This window comes from Nomascus leucogenys, chromosome 18 (assembly GCF_006542625.1).
Source record: "Nomascus leucogenys isolate Asia chromosome 18, Asia_NLE_v1, whole genome shotgun sequence".
Taxonomy (NCBI): domain Eukaryota; kingdom Metazoa; phylum Chordata; class Mammalia; order Primates; family Hylobatidae; genus Nomascus; species Nomascus leucogenys.
The window spans coordinates 96,727,373-96,748,222 of record NC_044398.1 but is presented as its reverse complement, the minus strand read 5'-3'; the positions used below and the strand labels follow the sequence as shown (position 1 = coordinate 96,748,222).

The 20,850-nt window shown below is 43.4% G+C and overlaps 2 protein-coding genes across 10 annotated transcripts in view; both read left to right on the top strand.

Annotated features, from left to right (window-relative positions):
* The window catches only part of RBFOX1 (RNA binding fox-1 homolog 1), a 2,489,097-nt gene that overhangs the window by 1,144,340 nt on the left and 1,323,907 nt on the right, over nt 1-20,850 (top strand). The gene's annotated exons all lie outside the window — the stretch shown is intronic.
* Nucleotides 5,023-9,056, top strand: LOC115831290. The gene has a single exon (XM_030799118.1). It carries the CDS (start codon nt 5,723-5,725, stop codon nt 6,215-6,217), a length of 495 nt encoding a protein of 164 aa, XP_030654978.1. The 5' UTR covers nt 5,023-5,722; the 3' UTR covers nt 6,218-9,056.

The following is a 20,850-nucleotide window of genomic DNA, read 5'->3' as shown; positions in this document are numbered from 1 at the left end:
TATCTTGACTTTCCTTGCCCCAGTCCTAGAGCCAGACAGCCATTTTTCAACAGAATAATCCTTCCTTTGATTGGAGAGTGGTGTTTAGAAACAAAGTTCTGGGTGATTATGGCTTCTGGACCCTCTAAATAGACACTATAGATAGAACTAGGAAAAAATACACACGTGCACATACACATGTATTTGTAATTATCTTTTCAAAGCCAAGAATTTGTTAATCCTTCCTAGGGATTATGTTCTTCCCAACAGGATACATTATCTAGGTTAAAATTTCCCTGCCTATCTGATATCACTTGTTATTACTAGTTATCTTTTATCTGTCTGTTAGGCTGTGAGATCCTTCAGAAGAGAGACTTCTTATTTTTTGTCATCTTTGTATCCCCATTGCCTAGGAAGATGTCTGGTACAGATTAGGTACTAATATTAATTCACAGGATTGTTGGGTGAAACGATGGTTGAATGAAAGGATGGTTAGTTAGGATCATTGGGTAGGAGGGTGGATGGGTGGAGTGGAGATTTGATGGAAGCGTATAGTTGGATGGGAGGATAATTCGTTGGGATCACTGGGTAGGAGGGTTGTTGGGTAGAATGGAGATTGGGTGGAAGTATATTCGGATGAGAGGGTGGTTGGTAAGGATCTCTGGGTAGGAGTATTGTTGGGTGGAATGGAGATTGGGTGGAAGTATAGTTGGGTGGAAGGATAGTTGGTTAGGATCTTTGGGGAGGAGGATGGTTGAGTGGAATGGAGATTTGGTGGAAGTATAGTTGGATTGAAGGATGGTTGGTAAGGATCTTCGGGTAGGAGGATGGTTGGGTGGAATGGAGAATTGGTGGAAGAGTATAGTTGGATGGAAGGATAGTTGGTTAGCATCTTTAGGTAGGAGTATTGTTGGATGGAATGGAGATTGGGTGGAAGTATAGTTGGATGGAAGGATAGTTGGTTAGGATCTTTGGATAGGAGGATAGTTGGGTGGAATGGAGATTGGGTGGAAGTATAGTTGGATGGAAGGACAGTTGGTTAGGATTGTTGGGTAGGAGGATTGTAGGGTGGAATGGAAATTGGGTGGAAGTATAACTGGATGGGAGGATGGTTGGTTAGGATCTTTGGGTAGGAGGATGTTTGGGTGGAATGGAGATTCCGTGGAAGAGTGCAGCTGGATGGAAGGATAGTTTATTGGGATCACTGGGTAGGAGTATTGTTGGGTGGAATGGAGATTGGGTGGAAGTATAACTGGATGGGAGGATGGTTGGTTAGGATCTTTGGGTAGGAGGATGGTTGGTGGAATGGAGATTCAGTGGAAGTGTATAGTTGAATAGAAGGATAGTTCATTGGGATCACTGGGTACGAGGATTGTTGTGTAGAATGGAGATTGGGTGGAAGTATAGCCGGATGGGAGGATGGTTGGTAAGGATCTTTGAGTAGGAGGATGGTTGGGTGGAATGGAGATTGGGTAGATATATAGTTGGTTGCAAGAATGGTTTCCATGTGAGAGCATTTGGGTTAGGGGATGGTTGGATGAGAGGAGTTGTTAAGTGGAAGAATTGTGAATATACAGGATCATTATGTGGGAAGACAGTTGTGTGGGATGTGGTCTGCATGTCTTATTTAGCAGTGTATGTCTTTTTTGTTATACTTCTGTACTCACTGCATTCAGGTGCTGTTTAAGAAGTTGTTTTGGTTCCATTTGGTCTTTCAGATAGTAGGTGTTCATTCAGTATCTATTGATTGTCTGAACATGACTTTCAGGAACAGGAATGGATGATTTATCTTTCGATTCTTTGCGTTCTCCATAGTGCTCAGCTTGGCATAAATACAGATTTAATATTCAGTTTGACAGTAAGTCAGTTAGAAAACCACAGCAACATAATATCTGCCCTATTTACCTTTTCAAGGAAACTAAGGCTGCTGTATTAGTTTCTTCAACACTGAGTGTAGACTTGATTCATTCTCTCTGAATATTCAGTTGCCCCAAAATTATTCAAGCAGTCTACTTGGCAAGTATTTCAAGAATGGAGGGCATTGTTTAGCCTTGAAATTATTCATTGGCTCACGTAATCAGGAAACAAACTTTTGCTTTGGAATAAGGGTTACGCCACACAATTTGGGATCATTTTGTGATCAGGCAATTGAATAGGCTAGAAAGAATTCCTTTACTGATGGATATCCATTCTGAATACCTGTTTTATCCTTTTCTTTCTATTTTCTCATACGAAGAAAGTAAGTAGCAAATTCCTCTCACACTGATATTGGAAACAGAAAGGAACTCCACTGTTTTTGGCCATATATATATTTTTTAATTTTGGATCTATTATGTGTTCTAGTGTCTTTAGAGAAAATTTTCGTAATTGAACCTTAGAAGAGAAGACAAATGCTGTGTAATGTACATAAGAACAAGAAGACGTTGCTCTAGCTGAAAATGTCTTTTTTCCACAGTACTTTATATCCTGACTAAGTGTTCTTGTGCAAAGCAACCAAGTAACATTTTCCCATTCAGCTATAAGCACGAAGAGACTGTTATTGCCACTGGCTGGTATTGAGTAATCGTACATAGGTGGGGTGAGCTGAAGGGAATCTGAATTATAAAACGCCTTCCTTTGAAGTCAAATCAATTTTTATTCTTAATCTGTGAACATGAGATGGGAACAAATAACTTCTGAGTGAAATAAAGATTTCTTAGCCTGTCAAGATTTATCTTATGAGGCTGAAGAAGTGGGATTCCTGTTAGCAACTGGCAGTTTTAAAAATCCATTCGCCTGAGGAAGTGTGAAAACAGTCTGCAGAACAAAGACGCTGAGCTATTGCTGCATTGAGTGCTTATTTGCTCCTTTTTTACGTTTCCTGCTTGAGACCTCTCCAGGTCCAACTTTAAAACATTTGCAGCCTAATGGGAGTGTGTGCACAGGGAGTATCAGAAATCATTTCCTTAGGGGAGGAGGTGTTTTGTGGTGCAAAATGTTGAGGTTCTGTTGCCAAAACACCAACTGCAAGAGGGTATTTTCTGTGAACTTCATGGGTGGCTTTCATAGGGAATTCTCCATGTCATTCTCTGATGTCTTTTATTGGCCCTTGTTTTGCCAGAGTGGGGAAAAAAAACAAAAACAAAAACCACCTTCCCTGTGTCATTTCTCTTTTAACAAAGAAAGCCAAAATAATTCTATAAATGAAAGTCATACACATGTGGAACTTTGGGTACAGCTCTAGAGTATTTTTTTTTTTTAACCCTCCTACGACGAAGCCAAAAGAAGAAGACTGGTTGTATTTCTCTAACATTTTTAGGCAGATGATCGTTTCTGGGCAGGGGGAAAATATCAAAGCCTGTGCAGTTTCTCTTTCAGCTCATTTGAAAATACTCTAGGAAAAGACCGCTGTGGATTCTCTGCCCCTTCTGTGGTGTGTGGAATCATGTGACTGCTGGACAGCCCCCTTGGAAGCTGGCCAGCCCAGCCTCTTCAGCGTCCAGATGGGAACCCGGAGGCGCATCTCACAGCAGACCGTTGATTAACCCAAGGTCACCTGGCTCTGGTTTCTGATGGAGCGAGAACGAGTACCCAGAGCTTTCCAGAACCTCAGCACAAAGGGTATCCATGATGAACAGACATTTCCCTATCCCTTCTCTCTCCTGTCCCCTGCGTAAACAGTGCAAAAAAACACACTCCCTTCTTGGCCAGGACCCAAAGATCTATTATCATACACATGTCTTTCTGTGCTTTGGGGGATCAGCAGGGGTGCCAGTGAACTTGGATTACTCTTTGGATCACCCTACTGCCTCCAGCTCCCCTTCCGTTTTGTTTCATGACTCAGTCGTCCTATTCGAGCCCATTTACCACTTGTATAGGGGTACATTCCTTGACTTCTCAGAGCACACCAAGCCCCCATCCATGATTTCTTCTTCTTTTACAGTGAGCTCTCATATCACATTTATCCCAGTGGAAATTTCATATGAGTATCTGTGATTCTTTGAGTGTTCCCTCTTTCCCCTCAACTCCAAGATCCTTGGGATCACTGGCCTTGTCATTTATGTTCCTGCTTGTGTCCTATAGCCTGGCACTTAGTGAGGAGGTGTGTCGTGTTGGGTTTTGTTTGTTTGTTTGTTGTTGTTGTTTTTTGCAAGAACCCCAGCAAAGTATCACAAACTAGGTGGCTTAAAAAGCAGACATGCATTATCTTGCTGTCCTGGAGCCCGGGAGGCTGAAATCAAGGTGTTAGCAGGGACATGATCCCTCTGAAGGCATTAAGGGCGAATCCTTCCTTGCCTTTTCCAGTTTCTGGAAGTTGCTGGCATTTGCTGGCATTCTGTGGCTTGCAGCTGCGTTTCTGAAAGCTGTCTCACTCCTAACCTCTGTTTACATTGGTGTCTGTTCACATCACATGTCCTCCATGTGTGTATCTCTGTGTCCAGATTTTCTTCCATTTGTGAAACCAGCAGTCCTTGGTTTAGGGCCCAACTAATGGTTTCATGACCCCTGTGTTAGTTTCCTAGACAAGCTCAGTGGCCTAAAACTACAGAAATATATTTTCTCACAGTCCTGGAGGCTGGAAATCTGAAATCAGGGTATTAGCAGTGCCATGCATTCTTCAAAGGACCCAGGGAAGAATACTTGCTTTCCTCTTTCGGCTTCTAGTAGTCGTTAGGAATCTGGTGGCCCTTAGCTTTGAGATGTGTCACTCCGATCTCTGGCTTGGGCATCACATAGCCTTCCCTGTGTTTCTCTGTGTCTCCAAACTTACTTCTTCTTATAAAGGTATCGGTCCCCAGACTGGGCTCAGCAGCTCATGCATAAAATCCCAGTACTTTGGGAGGCTGAGGCAGGTGAATCACTTTGAACTCAGGAGTTCGGGACCAGCCTGGGCAACATGGAAAAACTCCATCCCTACAAAAAAATATTAAAAATTAGCTGAGCGTGGTGGCCTGTGCCTGTAGGCCCAGCTATTCGGAGGCTGAGGTTAGAGGATCACTTAAGCCCAGGAAGTGGAGGTTGCAGTGAGCCAAGGTAATGCAACTGCACTCCAGCCTGGGTGACAGAGTGAGACCCTGTCTCAAAAAAAAAAAAAAAAAAAGAAAGAAAGAAAGAAAAAAAGGTATCAGTCCCTGTATTTAGGGCTCATCTTAATTCAATATGACCTCATCTTAATTACATCTATAAAGACCCTATTTCCAAATAAGCCCACGTTCTGACATTCTGGGGGGCCATGGATTTCTGGGGGTTGTTATCCAACCCAGTGTACAAGGCAGTACACATTTATTGATTGCATGAATGAATGATAATGCTCTGGGCCCCGGCAAGTCTCAGCCTGGAGAACTGAGTCTGCATGCCTGCGTAGAATCAACAACAACATGCACTTCAGTGGAATTTGGGAAGGGTCAGGGTCTGTGTTGATAGAAATGGAAAAATCCTCCAAGTGCCTCACCCTCTCTTAAAAGACTCCTCAAGACGGCTTTGCTGTTCTACCCTCTACAGAGTGTTTTTAATATGTCTATTTAAATGCAAATTTTGACTTTCTGTCTGTAATCATATAAAATGTTTGGCACTAAAATTTTAATCAGGAATGTAATTTTATATAGAGGCGGTAATGGAGTGGTAGGCCACACATAACAGAATGAAGCTTCCCCGGCGTGCATTCCCAGACTATGGAAGCGCTGGCCTCCCTGCTCCCAGCTGAGCCGGGAAAACCATGCCCGCTCCAAGAGGTGCTTCTCAAAGATGATTCCTGATCCCAGGCATGTCCTGTGTCCTGTCACCAATCCTGGTGCTTCATCGTCCTTTAAAATCCAAACAGGGTGATCAAGTGTTCTTCCTCTGCGTCCTCTGGTCTTCTAGCATCCTGGATAGGCCGCGTACGTTTAGAAAGAGGGGCTCTACCCTGCCCCTGCCTAAGATGATGGCTCATTTATCAAGACCAGGCTGGAGGCTCAGCCACCAGAGCTTCTGTTGTTTGGGAGGAAGGCTGCCAGCAGCAGATGTTTGTCCTCGCCTCAGCTCCCTGCAGCCTTTGAGCTCCATCTGCCGCACACTCAGGCACAGCTGCCAGTGCTTCCCCTCCGTGCTCACCTTTCACCTCTCATGGAGGCCGGGGCTTCATGCATCTGGGCCCAACAGAGAGACGGTGACCCAGACCCTGCGACCCTGGTGCCACGATCCTTCCCAACAGCTTGCTGGGCGTCTTTCTGCACTAGCCTGTCAGCATGCTGGAAGCAGCACCAATGGAGGTTGTTGAGCAGGGTTGCAATTGCAGCCCGTCACTTTGGTCTTGGTGTTCCATCTTGTTAGGGCAAGAGAGTCAGAGCACACACAGCCATCTCCTGGCTGGATCATCTGGTGGAGTGGGAGTGTGCACATGCCCACCCCCCTGCATTTCTAAATAAGATATGCATTGTCTCAGGGCCTTTGCAAAGTCCACTCCCTAGTCCTCAATGCTGTTCCCCGTTGGTCATCCCAGAGCTCAGCTCAAATGTCACCCTTTAGAGGGGCAGCTGTTGGTCTTCCCAGTTAAAGCATATGCCAACCCCCTCATCACTCATGGTCTCAACAACCTCTTTATTTTCCTTATTGCTATTATCTTCATCTGTAATTCTCATCTTTATAATGTCTCTTGAATGGTTCTTTAGGAGGATTACTCTTCCTAGAGTGTGCAAAACGGATTGCAGGGATGGTGAGAGGTGGGTGGAAATGTTGGAAAGGGGACAAGGGTGGAATTGGTAGCGCTGATCTTGCTGAGAGAGGATTGGCCCTGGAAAAAGAAAGTAGCAATGGAGCAGGAAGTAATTAGACAGAGAAGAGAGCTCTTGACGTGGGAGGTGAGGAGAATCGGTGATTGTGATTGTGTGTTAGGACTGAGGAAGGAGGAGGAGGATGCCCAGCTTTCTAAACTGGGTATTTGAGTGGATGGGGGTGACTTGCCGAAAATAAAGAATGATTTGAGAAGAAAGATGCTGTGCTCATCTTGGAAAAGTTGAGTTTTGGGCCCCTGTAGAAGACCCAGCTGAGATTTGCAGATATGTATCAAATGGATAATTCATCAGAGAAGCAATGCTACTCCAAACCATGAGAGTGAATGGTGCTTCCCTGGGAGAGAGGCAGGATAAAAAAATAAGGTGGCCCCAAATTAGGATGGCCACACATCCCAGTTAGCCAGGATATTCCTGCCTTATACCTGTTGTTCCACCATCATTTCTAACAACCCCCTCACTTTCACTTTTATGTGTCTCAGTAAACTATATTGTCACCCTACCCATGTGAGAAGGTTGGGGAAATTCAGAGTTCATAGGAGGGCATAAGAACCCCTGAAAAAAAACTGAGCGTGAGAAGAGGGGTAGAAAGAAAAACCAGGGTAGTGTTGGGTAATGTATGCCAAGGGTTGAAAATTGACAAGAGAAGAATAATTCATGTCAAATGGGTCACAGAGGTGAAGTCATGCAAGTATGAAAAGCTGTGCATTGGATTTAGCTACAAAAAAAAAAAGTCTTTATGACCTTGTAATCATGATGGTGGAAATATGACAGAGACAGGTGGCTTTGAGGAGAAAATCGTTGATGAGAAAGTAGAGACAGTCAGTTCCACTAAGCTTTGCTATGCAAGAAGGGGGATATGTTAGAGGAGTTTGCAGACATGGGCCTGACAGAACAAGAGAAGGTTCATGGGACGGGAGGCATTTGAGCGTGCCTTAGTCCTGGAGAGGGGCCTGATGGAGAAAGCTTCAGGAGAGGGGGTGTCCACATGATAGAGCAGTGTTCCCAAGGGAGAGAGCAGATGCAGGAAGGGACACCTTCCCTGTTAACAGGCAAGAAAGAGCAAGTTTTGGTGGAAGGAAGTCCGTAGGCTTTATGGCGGGGATTTGCAAAGAGTAGCATTTATTTTCTCCTCTGAGGTAGGAGGCATCTGAGAGGTGGGGGAGGTTGAAGATGGGAGGAAAGTAGACAGTTGCTTTAAATAGCCACATGGAAAATGGGAGAAGGAATTGGCTCATTCAGAAGACTTTTATTGGGTGCCTTCTGTGCTCCAAGCCCTGGGAATCAACTAGTGAAGAAAACAATCCAATGGGACTGATGTTCTCCTTGGTAAGAGAACAGTGACGGTAATGGAGGCAGCAAAGGGAACATTGGAGGCTGAAGACCCCTCCCCAACTTATAATGATGTGGCTGTGAGTGGTGAATGGTAGGGATTTTTTTTTTTGTTTGTTTTGCTAGAACTCAGCAGCTTGGGTCTAGACACAGAGAAAATGGACAACTTATGGTCTAGAGATGGCAGCACAGAAAGGAAGGTGAGTTGAAGTTCTGGGGGGGATAATAAATGGCAGGTAAAGTTATGGATCGTTTGATCAAATCTCGGTGTGAAATAAAGAGCATACTTAGGATATGTCTTTCGTTTTTTCTTTTTTTGCTCTGACATGCGTTGCTATCATGAGTGTCCTTGAACGCATCTCTTTGCGGGCATACAAAACCATTTCTCTAAAATAGGTGGTAAGTATAGGAACACTGGGTCCAAAGGAGAACACATAATCAATTTAGGTAAATATTGCCAAATTGTCTGTTGCACGTTCTTCACCAGTTTGTGCTGCCATCAGCAGCGCCCAAAGTGCCTCCTTCCCTTCACATACCCTTGTCAACATGGGCCAGTATCTTTCTGAGTTTTACAAAGTGGAGGAACAAACCAAAGGTCCTCATATTTTTCTGTGCGTTCTGGTGATTACTTGTCTTGGCGAGTATCTTCTTTTTTAAATAATCTTCCTGGGAGACTTGCGGTATGCAGTGATGACTATGGAAGTATTTTAGGGGGCAGGTCAGAGAGGGGATGCCTGTCAGGTTGGGGCAAGGGGATTTGGGAAGTTTTTGGAGGAAATCAAATGGGAGACAGTAGAATTTATCTGAGAGCTGGAGAAGAAGGGATAAATCCTAGAGACATTTTTATTTTTGTTGTATTTTATTTTTACAGATTTAGGGTGTATAAGTACAAATTTCTCATATGCATATATTGCATACTGATGAGGTCTAAGCATTTAGTGTACCCATCACTGGAATAGTGAACATGGTACCCAAAAGGTAATTTTTCAACCCTCACCTCCCTCCCACCCTTCCATCTTTTGCGATCTCCAGTGTCTATTATTCCACTCTGTATGTCACGTGTACCCATTGTTTAGCTCCCAGTTATAACTAGAGATATGTTAGAAGTAAAATGCAACAGGCTTGATGACCTTGCAGGAAGTCAGCGGGGAGTGATCAGCGCTCATAGAGGTTTATATCTTTGGAGTTTGAGTGACCGTGCTAACTTTTAAACAGGAGAAATGATACAAAAGAAGATGCAGGTTTGGGGCTCTTTTCCAAGGTCTTGCCTTTACCTACTGGATGTCAACTATCTTCTTGGGTTATTGAACAGGAGCTGTTCCTCTTGGCTTGTGGCACAGGTGAGTTTGCTTCTGTCATGCCGCGGGGGACATGGGGTCCTGTGTGCTAGGCCAGGCATTGGGCCAATGTATGCCTGGGGCTACCACATCTGCTGCTGCTGGAACTGGGTCTGCCCTCTGTCCCTCTGGATTCCAGCAAGTGGAGTTCATCGCATTATCATGCATTCACCTGGTCAGTTTCTGCACGGGCTGTTTATAGGGCACGGGTTTAATAGCTGTCTCCCCTGCTGCCCTGCGAATTCCACAAGGGCAGAGACCATGTCTGGCTTGTCGATCATCCTCTCCTAGGAAAAGGCTCTGCAAAGTTTTCCTGTAAAGGGCCACACAGGAAATATTTCAGGACTTCTGGGCTGTGCCATCTCTGTTGCTACTCAACTGCCTTTGTAGCGTGAAAGCTGCCTTGATGATATGTAAACAGCTGGGTGTGGCTGTGTTCCAATAAAACTTTATTTATGGATGCAGAAATTTGAATTTCACATCATTTTGATGTGTCGAAGAATAGTATTCTTCTTGTGATTCCTTTTCCCCAACCACTTAAAATTGCAACAGCCATTCTTAGCCTGTGATTCGTACAAAGACAGGCAGTGGGCCTGTGGTCTGAAAGCATAGTTTGTTGGTCCCGTCCTGAAGTTTAGCACAGGGCCTGTAATGGCAGTAAACACTCATTTCATATTGTGGAAGAAAAGAAAGAAGTTGCGTAAGTTGTGTTTTTGTGCTTGCTTTCTCCTGCAGAGTGGGTAAAGGGACGGTACTGAGGACTAGTAAAATGCAAAGATTTGGTATCGGTAGGTCTTCATCCTGCTCCTAATCCATGGTGTGACCTGGAGCCAGTTGTTGCAGCTCTTTGGGCCTCAGCTGTCCTATCTGTGTGATGAGGAGAAGCCTGGCTTCATTAAGGGATGTGAAAATGCTTTTAAGACTGGGTGCAGTGGCTCGTGCCTGTAATCCCAGAACTTTGGGAGGCTGAGGCGGGCAGATCATCTGAGATTAGGAGTTCTAGAACAGCCTGGCTAACCTGGTGAAACCCCATCTTTACTAAAAATACAAAAATCAGCCAGGTGTGGTGGCAGGTGCCTATAATCCCAGCTACTTCGGAGGCTGGGGCAGGAGAATCACTTGAACTCGGGAGCTGGAGGTTGCAGTGAGCCAAGATCATGCCGCTGCACTCCAGCCTGGGCAACAGAGTGAGACTGTCTCAAAAAAAAAAAAGAAAATGCTTTCACTCTCAAGCCCACTGAAAAGTGTTAAGTTACTACCCAAAGCAGGAGAAGCAGCACAATAGACCAGGAAGGTCTAAATCCTGACAAGCTAGTATTTACGCTGCAGCCAGCCCAGGGCTCGGCTGCAGAGGCAGCGAAATCCTAACAGGAGCAGGAGGATTTGACATCTGGTGCCCAAGAAGTTTGTTAAGGTTGCCCAGTCACTTGCTGACATGTGCTAGCAAATTCTCATGCTTTCTCCAAAAAAGGGTATACTACGGGCTTCGCTCCCACAACATTTTGGTAAATCTTCCAAGAAGATCTGGCTTTCTTCTTGTTAAAGGAAGCATTTGAATGCAGCCTGGATGAAATAGATATCAAATCTGAGTGGCATTATGGCTGTTGTTAAACTAAAGCTGAACCTCTTAAACTTGGCATCAGTTGACTCTCGTCTTTGTCAGAAAACCTATGCAGGATGCCATGTGGTCTGGAGGACACAAAAGCATGATTGTGTCATTTCTTTCTGTATGGAGTCTGTGCAGTCAGTTCTTTTCCATCTTGCTTTCTTCCTTGGGTCAGGACAAGTCACGCACCAAGCCCCTTCTAGAAAAACAGCACGGGGCCGGACACAGTGGCTCATGCCTGTAATCCCAGTACTTTGGGAGGCCAAGGCGGGCGGATCACAAGGTCAAGAGTTCGAGACTGGCCTGGCCAACATGGTGAAACCCCGTGTCAACTAAAAATACAAAAATTAGCCGGACATGGCGTGTGCCTGTAATCCCAGCTACTCGGGAGGCTGAGGCAGGAGAATTACATGAACCCGGAAGACAGAGGTTGCAGTGAGCCAAGATGACACCACTGCATTCCAGCCTGGGCGACAGAGAGAGAATCTATCTTGGAAAAAAAAAAAAGGAAGAAAAGAAAAACAATGCAACAAACAAGAAGAGTTCAGTGTTTACAATCAAATTTTAAACCAATCGTCAAAGTACAAGCCACCACTAAGCAGAAGGTGGGATCTGGTTTTTGTTTTGTTTTTTGAAGCATAATGGATCCTCTATGGTATGGGAATTTTAGGGGAGAAAAAAAAGAGAACAATTTCTCCTTCTCTGCAGTACATTTACTGCTGCTATCACTCTCTTTCTACCCTGAAATGTTTCTGTTTCACCACCATTCATCTCTCTTGATTGGTTTTGCTTTTTTTTTTTTTCTTCTAAGATGTTGCTAAATTTGCTTGTAAAGTTTTGTTTATTCATTGGCGCTTGGTTGAAAGGTGCTGGATCATTAATCTAACTATTCAAGGTTAACCATGCTTTATGCTGAAATTGCCTTTTTATGGAACAGATTTCAAGGTTTTGCAAGAGTTGAGTGCTACCTCATTTTTGACATTTCAGCAATGAATCCTGTTTGAAATGTGATTTGAATCCAATCATCATCTTATTTGTGGAGGAAGATAAAAATAATATACAAATATTGCAGTAAAATTGCATTTTTCCCTGCCCCCTGTTATGCATTTCAATTCAGCTAGATTCTGCTAGGGTGGCACCCAGCAATGGCATCCCTGCTTTAATTCTATCTTTCATTTTTTTCCCTCCCAGAAGGCTTAAACATATTTCCTTTCTATCTAACAGAAGTTGTACAGGGCTTCTGAAGAGTGTGCATTGAAGAAATGGAGCTTACACAATTACTTCTATACCTTATTGTGGAATCTCAGGGTAAACAGGGCTTTAGAGGTCATCTAATTTGTCTCGTTTTGCAATTACAGAATTATTTCTTTGAAGGGACAAATGAAGAATCTCTTCTTCCAGGCCTCTTTGTAAATGTGTGAACAAGTTTATGAGTGCCTCCATCTCAGAGTGTGTGGATGTGGCGTTTTAATTAAAGACCAAGGCTGCAAGCTTTGCTGTTTTCTCCGATCTGATACAGCCACAGTTCCCGTGTCACATCGTGGAGCTCTTGCTCAGCCTGTGACCTGGGAGGTTTCTTTTCTAGCTGAAGTGTACCTTTCCCTTAGAACTAGTCTGCAGGGGCTGCTACCAGGCAGCCTTTCTTAATAAACTCACACTCAGAGACTGCTCCATTTCTGTGTAAATGGTAGCCATGTCCGAGTGGGTCTCACTCACCCTGTTTCAGCAGCACCCCCTCCCTGTTGGCTATCTACAAATTCTCTCTCCCCTCATTAAAGTTTGCTCTTCCAAAGCTTTTCAAACTCTCAAACTCTCATTCACTCTAGAATATTTACAGATTAACCATGTTCAGCCTCAGCATGGTGTCACCATGGGAAGATGCTCTCAGTGTGGACAAGATAAAGCTGTTAAAGCTGGTTGAGCCAAGCTTTTTCATATTTAAATAATGGAAACAGGAAGGGACAGTATGCATAGTTAAGGACGTGGGTCTAGGTTCAAACTCTGCCTTTGCTACGTCCCAGCTGTGCCCATGACATTATTTAACCTCTTTTGCTTCAATTTTCTCCATCTTTATTTTTGTTTTATTTTATTTTATTTTTTGAGACAGAGTCTCCCTCTTTTGCCTAGGCTGGAGTGCAGTGCCGCCATCTTGGCTCACTGCAATCTCCTCCTCCCAGGTTCAAGTGATTCTCCTGCCTCTGCCTCCCCAGTAGCTGGGATTACAGGCATGCACAACCACACCCGGCTAATTTTTGTATTTTTAGTAGAGACAGAGTTTTACCATGTTGGCCAGGCTGGTCTCAAACTCCTGAACTTAAGTGATCCACCTGCCTCGGCCTCTGGATATGCTGGGATTACAGGAAGTTTTCTGCATCTTTAAAATGGACACAGTAACAAACCTACTTTCTAACACTATTGGGAGAATAGAACAAGGTGATGCACAGAAAGTGATAACCACAGTGACTCATGCATCTCGTCTACACATCGTATTTAGCAAAAAGCTAAGCAAGTTATTCCCTTGCTGTGAATTATCAGATTCTATTACCAGGGAGCTGAAATACTAGTCTGGGGGAAGAGTATGCCAATGAGATCTTTGTATGGGACAGCTTCCCCAACATTAGTGTGGGAATTCCATTTAAGAACACATTTCTTTTTTTTTTTGAGATGGAATCTCGCTCTGTCACCGAGGCTGGAGTGCAGTGGCGCGATAGCTCACTGCAAGCTCCGCCGCCCAGGTTCACGCCATTCTCCTGCCTCAGCCTCCCCAGTAGCTGGGACTACAGGCACCCGCCACCGTGCCCGGCTAATTTTTTGTATTTTTAGTAGAGACGGGGTTTCACCGTGTTACTCAGGATGGTCTCGATTTCCTGGCCTCGTGATCTGCCCATCTCGGCCTCCCAAAGTGCTGGGATTACAGGCGTAAGAACACATTTCTAAGCTTCACACTGCTGTCCTGTTGTCGTGATGATACGTCAAACTTACTGCAGCTTAGTTTGGGCAGGACATTTTAGCTGGGAACACCAATACCCGTAAAGGTCATGTTTACATTCTTGTGTGAGCCTTTCTTTAACCACTGAGTGTATTTTGTATTATGACTTATCATCCGCTTCTTGCTGTGTATTGGCATGAGGGAATCTGCGTCCTCCTCCATTTGTGTAATCCAAAAAATACTGAATAGCTAATTAACCCCGATGCTGGGGATACACCAAACATGATTCTTGCACCTTTACGAGCTTATATTTGGTGGGAAGGATAGAAAAAGCAACAACAACCAATAAATGGAAAAATAAATAAAGCCATCACAGGTGGTAAGATGTCCGTAAAAGAAACCAATGCGTGCCAAAGAGAGAAAAGTTCTTTTAGTATCTCCAGTTGCTAAAATACTGTCTGATACATGGTAGGAACTCAGTGATTATTCAGTGAATAAATGTTTAGGGTAAATGGAATAGTTTAGGTAGGGGAATCCACAAAGACTCTCTGGGGATCTACTATTTGAACAGAAATATAAATAATTATTCATGAGATGATCAAGGGGCCAGATAGGGCTGGGAGGAAGGGAAGTATGGGTGGTGAGAAAGGCAGAGAGCTGGAAAGATACTGGATTGTTTGAGGAACTGCAGAATAAAGAATCTCTATGGTTGCGAAGTAAAGAGAGAGGTGTTGGGGTGGTTATTTATTGCCCAAAGATGAGGCTCAGAGAGTACCCAGGAGCATGGCTGGGGTCATAGGTTCTGGAGAGGAACTTGGACTTTAATTGAAATGCAAGGGGAAATGACCAAAGTCTTGGTAAAGTCAAAGTCCATTGGCAACCACTCAATGAACTTCAAATCCATGCCTCTTAGGGTTGGTGACCCTGAAGAATGAAGAGTTGGCCTTGAGAATAAGGGAGTTCTTGTAAGTTCAACCACTGGCTTTCAGTTGCAGCCTTCATCACATCACTCACCTCCTGTAAGCATCCATAGCCTTCATTTTCAATGGAGATAAAAGAAGTTGAGATGCGTTTCTCCCCATTGCTATTTTGGAATTCACTCAGAGCACTCAGCGCCTGCTGTTGTTCTCATTGGAATCTTGCTGTCCCATGCAACTTGACTTCTATTTACACTCCTCGGATTGGTATGTGCAAGTCTTGCTTGTGAGGGAAGAGCCACCCTAGAAATAAAAGGACTTGATTAGGAAAAAAAAAAAAACAAAACTTTTGAATAGAGAGGTGTAAAAAAAATAAAGCCATTAGCGTCAACTTAAATTCAAGATATCTGGGATGATACATCTGCTTACAGGCTCATAAAACAGGCACCAGCTCTAGGTTATATGAAACGAAGAAAATATCTAGCATTGCTCAGCTGTTTTAGGCTACCTAATTATATTTTTAGCTTCATGCACTTGGGATTCTCTTTTCCTTCTTGTTTGTTTTGAGGGTGTATAGTGGGCACCTGTCAATTCTGTAGCCCAGAATCCACGCCCCTACTTCTCTAAGAGTGTCCAGTTTTCCCTCTGGTGATTGTTCCTCCCCATTCTCAGTCCTTGTGACTTCCAGGAGAACTTTGTCTGTCTCAGTCTACAGGGAACAAGTGTGTGTCTTCCACCAGTCACTATGATTGTTGCAAGGTGAGCATGTGCACCTATCAGAACCAGTGACATGAAGTTTGTGGAACTTTTTTTTTGTTTTTTGAGACAGAGCCTCGCTTTTGGCCAGGCTGGAGTGCACTGGAATGATTTCAGCTCACTGCAACCTCCGCCTCTCTGGTTCAAGTGATTCTCTTGCCTCAGCCTCCCAAGTAGCTGGGACTACAGGTGCATGCTAATTTTTTGTATTTTTAGTAGAGATGGGGTTTTTCCGTGTTAACCAGGATGGTCTTGAACTCCTGACCTCGTGATCCACCTGTCTCAGCCTCCCTAAGTGCTGGGACTACAGGTGTGAGCCACCATGCTTGGCCCCATCTGTGGGATTTTTAAAATGTGTTTGAACTTGGGGGATGTACGTCTGAAGCTGTTTGCAGCCATTTTGGCACCGTGTGGAGTGTAGGAATGAAACTCACACTCATAGAAAGTGTGAAGAAGAGCAGAAAGAGAGAAATGAAGACCAAGGTTCAATGGCACCATTTAATGGTAATTTAAAACATGTATTTGTTTTTATTTTTACTTATTATTTATTATTTTTAATTAATTTGTCTTTTAGTTTACAAATAAAAATTGTGTATATTTGTCATGTGGTATATATATATATACAATGGAATACTACTCAGCCTTAAAAAGAAGGAAACCTGGCTGGGCACAGTGGCTCCCACCAGTAACCTCAGCACTTTGGGAGGCTGAGGTGGGAGAATTGCTTGAACCCAGGAGTTTGAGGCTGCAGGGAGATATGATTGTGTCACTGCCCTCTAGCTTGGATGACAGAGCGAGATGCTGTCTCAAAAACAAAAACAAACAAAAAGGAAATTCCATGATTTGTGGCAATACGGATGAACCTGGAGGACATTCGGTTAAATAAACTAAGCCAGGCACGGACATACAAATACATCATCTCAGTTATATGTGGAATGTAAAAAAAGTTGAAGTCATAGAAGCAGAGAATAGAATGGCGGTTTCCAGGGGCTGACAGGTGGAGATGGAGAGTTCAGGAGATGTTGGAGAATGACATCACTTGAAAGGTCCCTGGATCCAGCTAAGCCTTAACCTTTTTATCCCTCTAACTATTGAGTTACCTAAGCTAGTAAATTCCCTTTTTTTAATCTCTTCACCCAGCTTGGCTTTACACTTTTGCCAGCTGCAACCAGAACAGTTCAAACTGTGGCAGGGGTGCTCATCAGTACGTTGAGTTCCTGAGGAGGACTCAGATGATGCATGCTGCAGGGATTCAGAGGGAGAATTGCTTTCGTCCTTCATAGAGCCCATTTTTCTGGGTCTATGGGCAGAAGTTGGGAAAGGAGAGAATAATGAAACGACATGCACAGATGCATTCAGGACTCTGCAGAGATGGTGCACGCATTGTCAAGATGACCTGCCCACCACTAGCTTACTCACATATGCTTCATTTTTTTGTGTGTGTTTCTTTCGAAACTCTTCAATCATGAAACTGCATCTTTTATTTTCTTTGATAGTGCTCAAGAAAATGTGGCCATTAAGTTTATCATCATGAAAGCAGGCACCTGGTTTCTGAAATGCTGGATTTCTTTACGTGAATCATCTCTGTGGTTTTTCAGAACTCTAAAATGAAGGTCCACTTAGTCCAATTGCTGTTCTAAGAACCTGTGATCTTTTAATCTTGGATGTCTCTACCTAAACTGTGGTATGAGGGTGGTGTACTAACAAGCAACTGAAGTTGAATGACAAGAGTAAACATGAGGTAGGTTTTTTTCAGTGCTAATCAATGACGACTCTCATGCTCAAAAATTCAGCTCAAGCTATAGCCACCAAACAAATCATGGGCCAGAGAGGCTCAGGGACTCAAAGACATGAGGCTGTACCCAGGAGAAATCAAGCTACGGACTGGTAAGGCTCAGAATAAAAATTGATGCTGTCTTCCCAGGATTTGGGATAATAGGATTGTACCTCTTTGAGCTACTTATGTGTATTGCCACCTGAGTCACTGTCTCAGCATTTCCAGCAGAAATGCAACAGGGCTGGTGAAATGTCCAGGAACGAATGACTTGTAAGCCGTTAGGAAGACCGGGGAAACTGTGTTTGGTCTAAATTGCTTTTGGTCAGGAGCTCCATCTTCTCATGGCTGTGAAATGACAGATACCTGAGAGAATCCCCAGCTGAAAGCCATGTCTGCACTGTTGTTCTCTAAGTGGATGCTAATCCATTAATTAGAAGGTTTGCAGTTATCCTTGGCACTTTATGCGTACATATATTAGTGTTTCTATTTATGCACATGCAACGGATGTATTTACATATCTGTCAACCTGAGTCTTTCCACCTACCTCTTAGAGATGCCATTCTAATTATTTTCTGGTTTAGAGGTGGAAAGACAAAATCTGCCCCTCCCAACCCCCAAATCCTGAACTTGAGTGGAGCCGTGGTGATAATACTGAACTGAAGGGCTGTGCAGGTACCTAGTGTTTTACTTTGTGCCAATTATTTGTTAATGCATGCATTAATTTTTTTTAAAATGTATTGGATGACCTCAGTGTGCCAGGCACTGTGTTTGTTTCTGGGAATAAAATAGAGAACAAAACAGAGAAGGTGTCAGCCCTTTTGCAACTTATAATTTAGGGAGGGACTGAAAAAAGAAAGCATGGAAGAAACATATCAGATAGTTATGATTTAAATTATTTAAATGAAATAAACTATGAATTAAAATTAGTTGATGTGACAGTATATGGCTAGGTGAGTCTCTAAGCTTAGGTTATAAATGATGACTTTTACGAAGAGACTACCCTTAAGTTAAAATCTGTATTATAAGTGGGGAGCACCTATAAATATCGGGGCAGGGGGGTAGTTTTGAGCAGGTGGATCAATTAGTGCAAAGGTCCTGGGGTAGGAAGGAGGCTGGAGTGGTTTGGGAAACAAGAAAGAGCCGGGCCAGGGTTGCATTTTAGTGGATGATAGGGAAGGGAGCATGGAATGAAGTGGAGATGTGAGTGGGGGACTGGCTTGTGGGGCTGGGTTTCTCAACCTCAGCACTACTGACATTCGAAGCTGGAGAATGCTCTTTGGTGGGGGCTGTCCTGTGTATGGTAAGATGTTCAGCAGCCTCTCTGGCCTCTACCCACTAGACGCTAGTACCTCGCACTCCTCCAGTTGTGACAATAAAAATGTCTCCAGACATTTGCCAAATGTCCCCTCCTAATGTGACAAAATCTCCCTTGGTTGAAAAACCACTGAAATTCTCCTTGCCTGCAACAAGTTTGAGTTTATTCTAGGATCCATGGAAAGCCACTGAAAGTTTGGAGCAATTAAGTATCATGATTTGGGCCAGGCGTGGTGGCTCACGCCTGTAATCCCAGCACTTTGGGAGGCTGAGGCAGGCGGATCACGAGGTCAGGAGATCCAGACCATCCTGGCTAACACGGTGAAACCCCATGTCTAGTAAAAATACAAAAAAATTAGCCAGGCATGGTGGCAGGCCCCTGTAGTCCCAGCTACTGGGGAGGCTGAGGCAGGAGAATGACGTGAACCCGGAAGGGAGCTTGCAGTGAGCCGAGATCACGCCACTGCACTCCAGCCTGGACAACAGAGCAAGACTCCATCTCAAAAAAAAAAAAAGTATCATGATTTGATTTACATTTTAAAAGATCATTCTATTTGCTGTAGGCAAATGGGTTGCAGGAAGGCAATGTGGAAGGGGAAAAAAGTTCATGGTCCCAGAAAGAGGTTATAATTGCCTTGATGGAAGGTGATAGTCATGGGAACAAAGGTCTGTAGGCAGATATGATTTGGATAAAGTTGGCAGAATTTATTTGTGGACCAGATGGGTGGGCAGGGATAGAAGGAGAAGATTAAGTACAATTCTTAGATTTTTAAATAACAAATAGGATACCCCTCCCATCCTCGAAGAGCTCACACTGAAGTGAGGGAAAACAAACATATATATTGCACTCATTACAGTGTGCTCTAATAAATGCATGAACAAAATGTTTTGGCAGCACTGAGGAGAGAGTGAATAATTCTTTCAGAGAAAGTCAGGGAAGATCGCTCAGAGGCTGTAAAAGCTGTTGAAGAATAAGTAGGCTTTTTCTAAGTGGAGAAGGAGCTCAGGTTCCTGGTCTATACTAAGAGGAAACCATAGGAGATAATCCCTCTTCAATAATTCAAACTGCTCTCAAGGAAAATTATGCCCAGAGTGACTCTGTCCTATGGCCTGGGTGGGAAACTGGGGTGAATGTCCTAAATTGTTGTCTTTGAAAAGACTGTTTTTAAAATTTGTGGCCCAACGTAGCCTTTTACTGGTTAACTCTAAGTATTTAAGATGTTTTGCAAGTGTTTTAACTGAAGACACTGAATCTTATTTTGTCTTCATTGAATTTCAAAGAAGCATCTGTAGTAAGAAGAATATTTACACAGTTTTTCTAGATAATTGTTTGTTTCCTGGACCATAGAGTACCTTAAATGCATTACATTATATAATTTACTAATAGTAATACAATTTTATGAAGAAATCTAGAGGTAACAGTTCCAGATTATGTATTTCTATCTCTGGAATAATAATTACTGTTTTCATTTGTAAAAGAGATTGTAAGGGAAATAAAATGTAAAGTTAAGGCTAAATGTCATTGTATTCCATGCTTGCTGTAAGGTCAAAATACGTGGTCCTGATGGAATATGGTAATATCCCCTTTGCTCTCCTCCGCGCACTGAGGAACCTTTTCCTGGAACTAATAGACCCCCCTAATGGGATGCAGACAGTGCCTCAGAGTAGATGTTGTTCCATAAATATTTGGGGGCACTCCAGATTGGGACCTTGAGAACTAGATGGTATGCTAAATTCCCTCCTTCCTTCGCAGGAATTAAAAAGCATCCCTCAAATTGACAAGAAAATTGGATAATAAATTAACCATTTACAGTTTAGTAAATATATGCACAATTGAAGTTACACGTCATGGGACATATTTTTATCAGACGCAACACCAGATGAAGGATAAACCATATGACCCACCCTCTTCTGCCATGAATGAACAATGGACTGAAGTCTTTCATAATTGCTTGTTTCAAGATGCTCACTAAATCACACAAGGAACTCCTGTCTTATGTGTTTAAGGGAGGTTGAGCAATAGGCTGGGACACTGGAGTAAATGGGGCACTCTGCCATACTTACACTTTCCTTTGAAATTTGTGTTTGGGAGGCTTTAACTATGAGTACATTTTGCAGCCAAATGCAGTTAGCTTTTTGACTAATGGAGCTGGT

Bases quoted from the DNA above. Each gene is read 5' to 3' on its own strand.
- LOC115831290 (XM_030799118.1), top strand. From the start codon at position 5,723: ATGTCCTGTGTCCTGTCACCAATCCTGGTGCTTCATCGTCCTTTAAAA.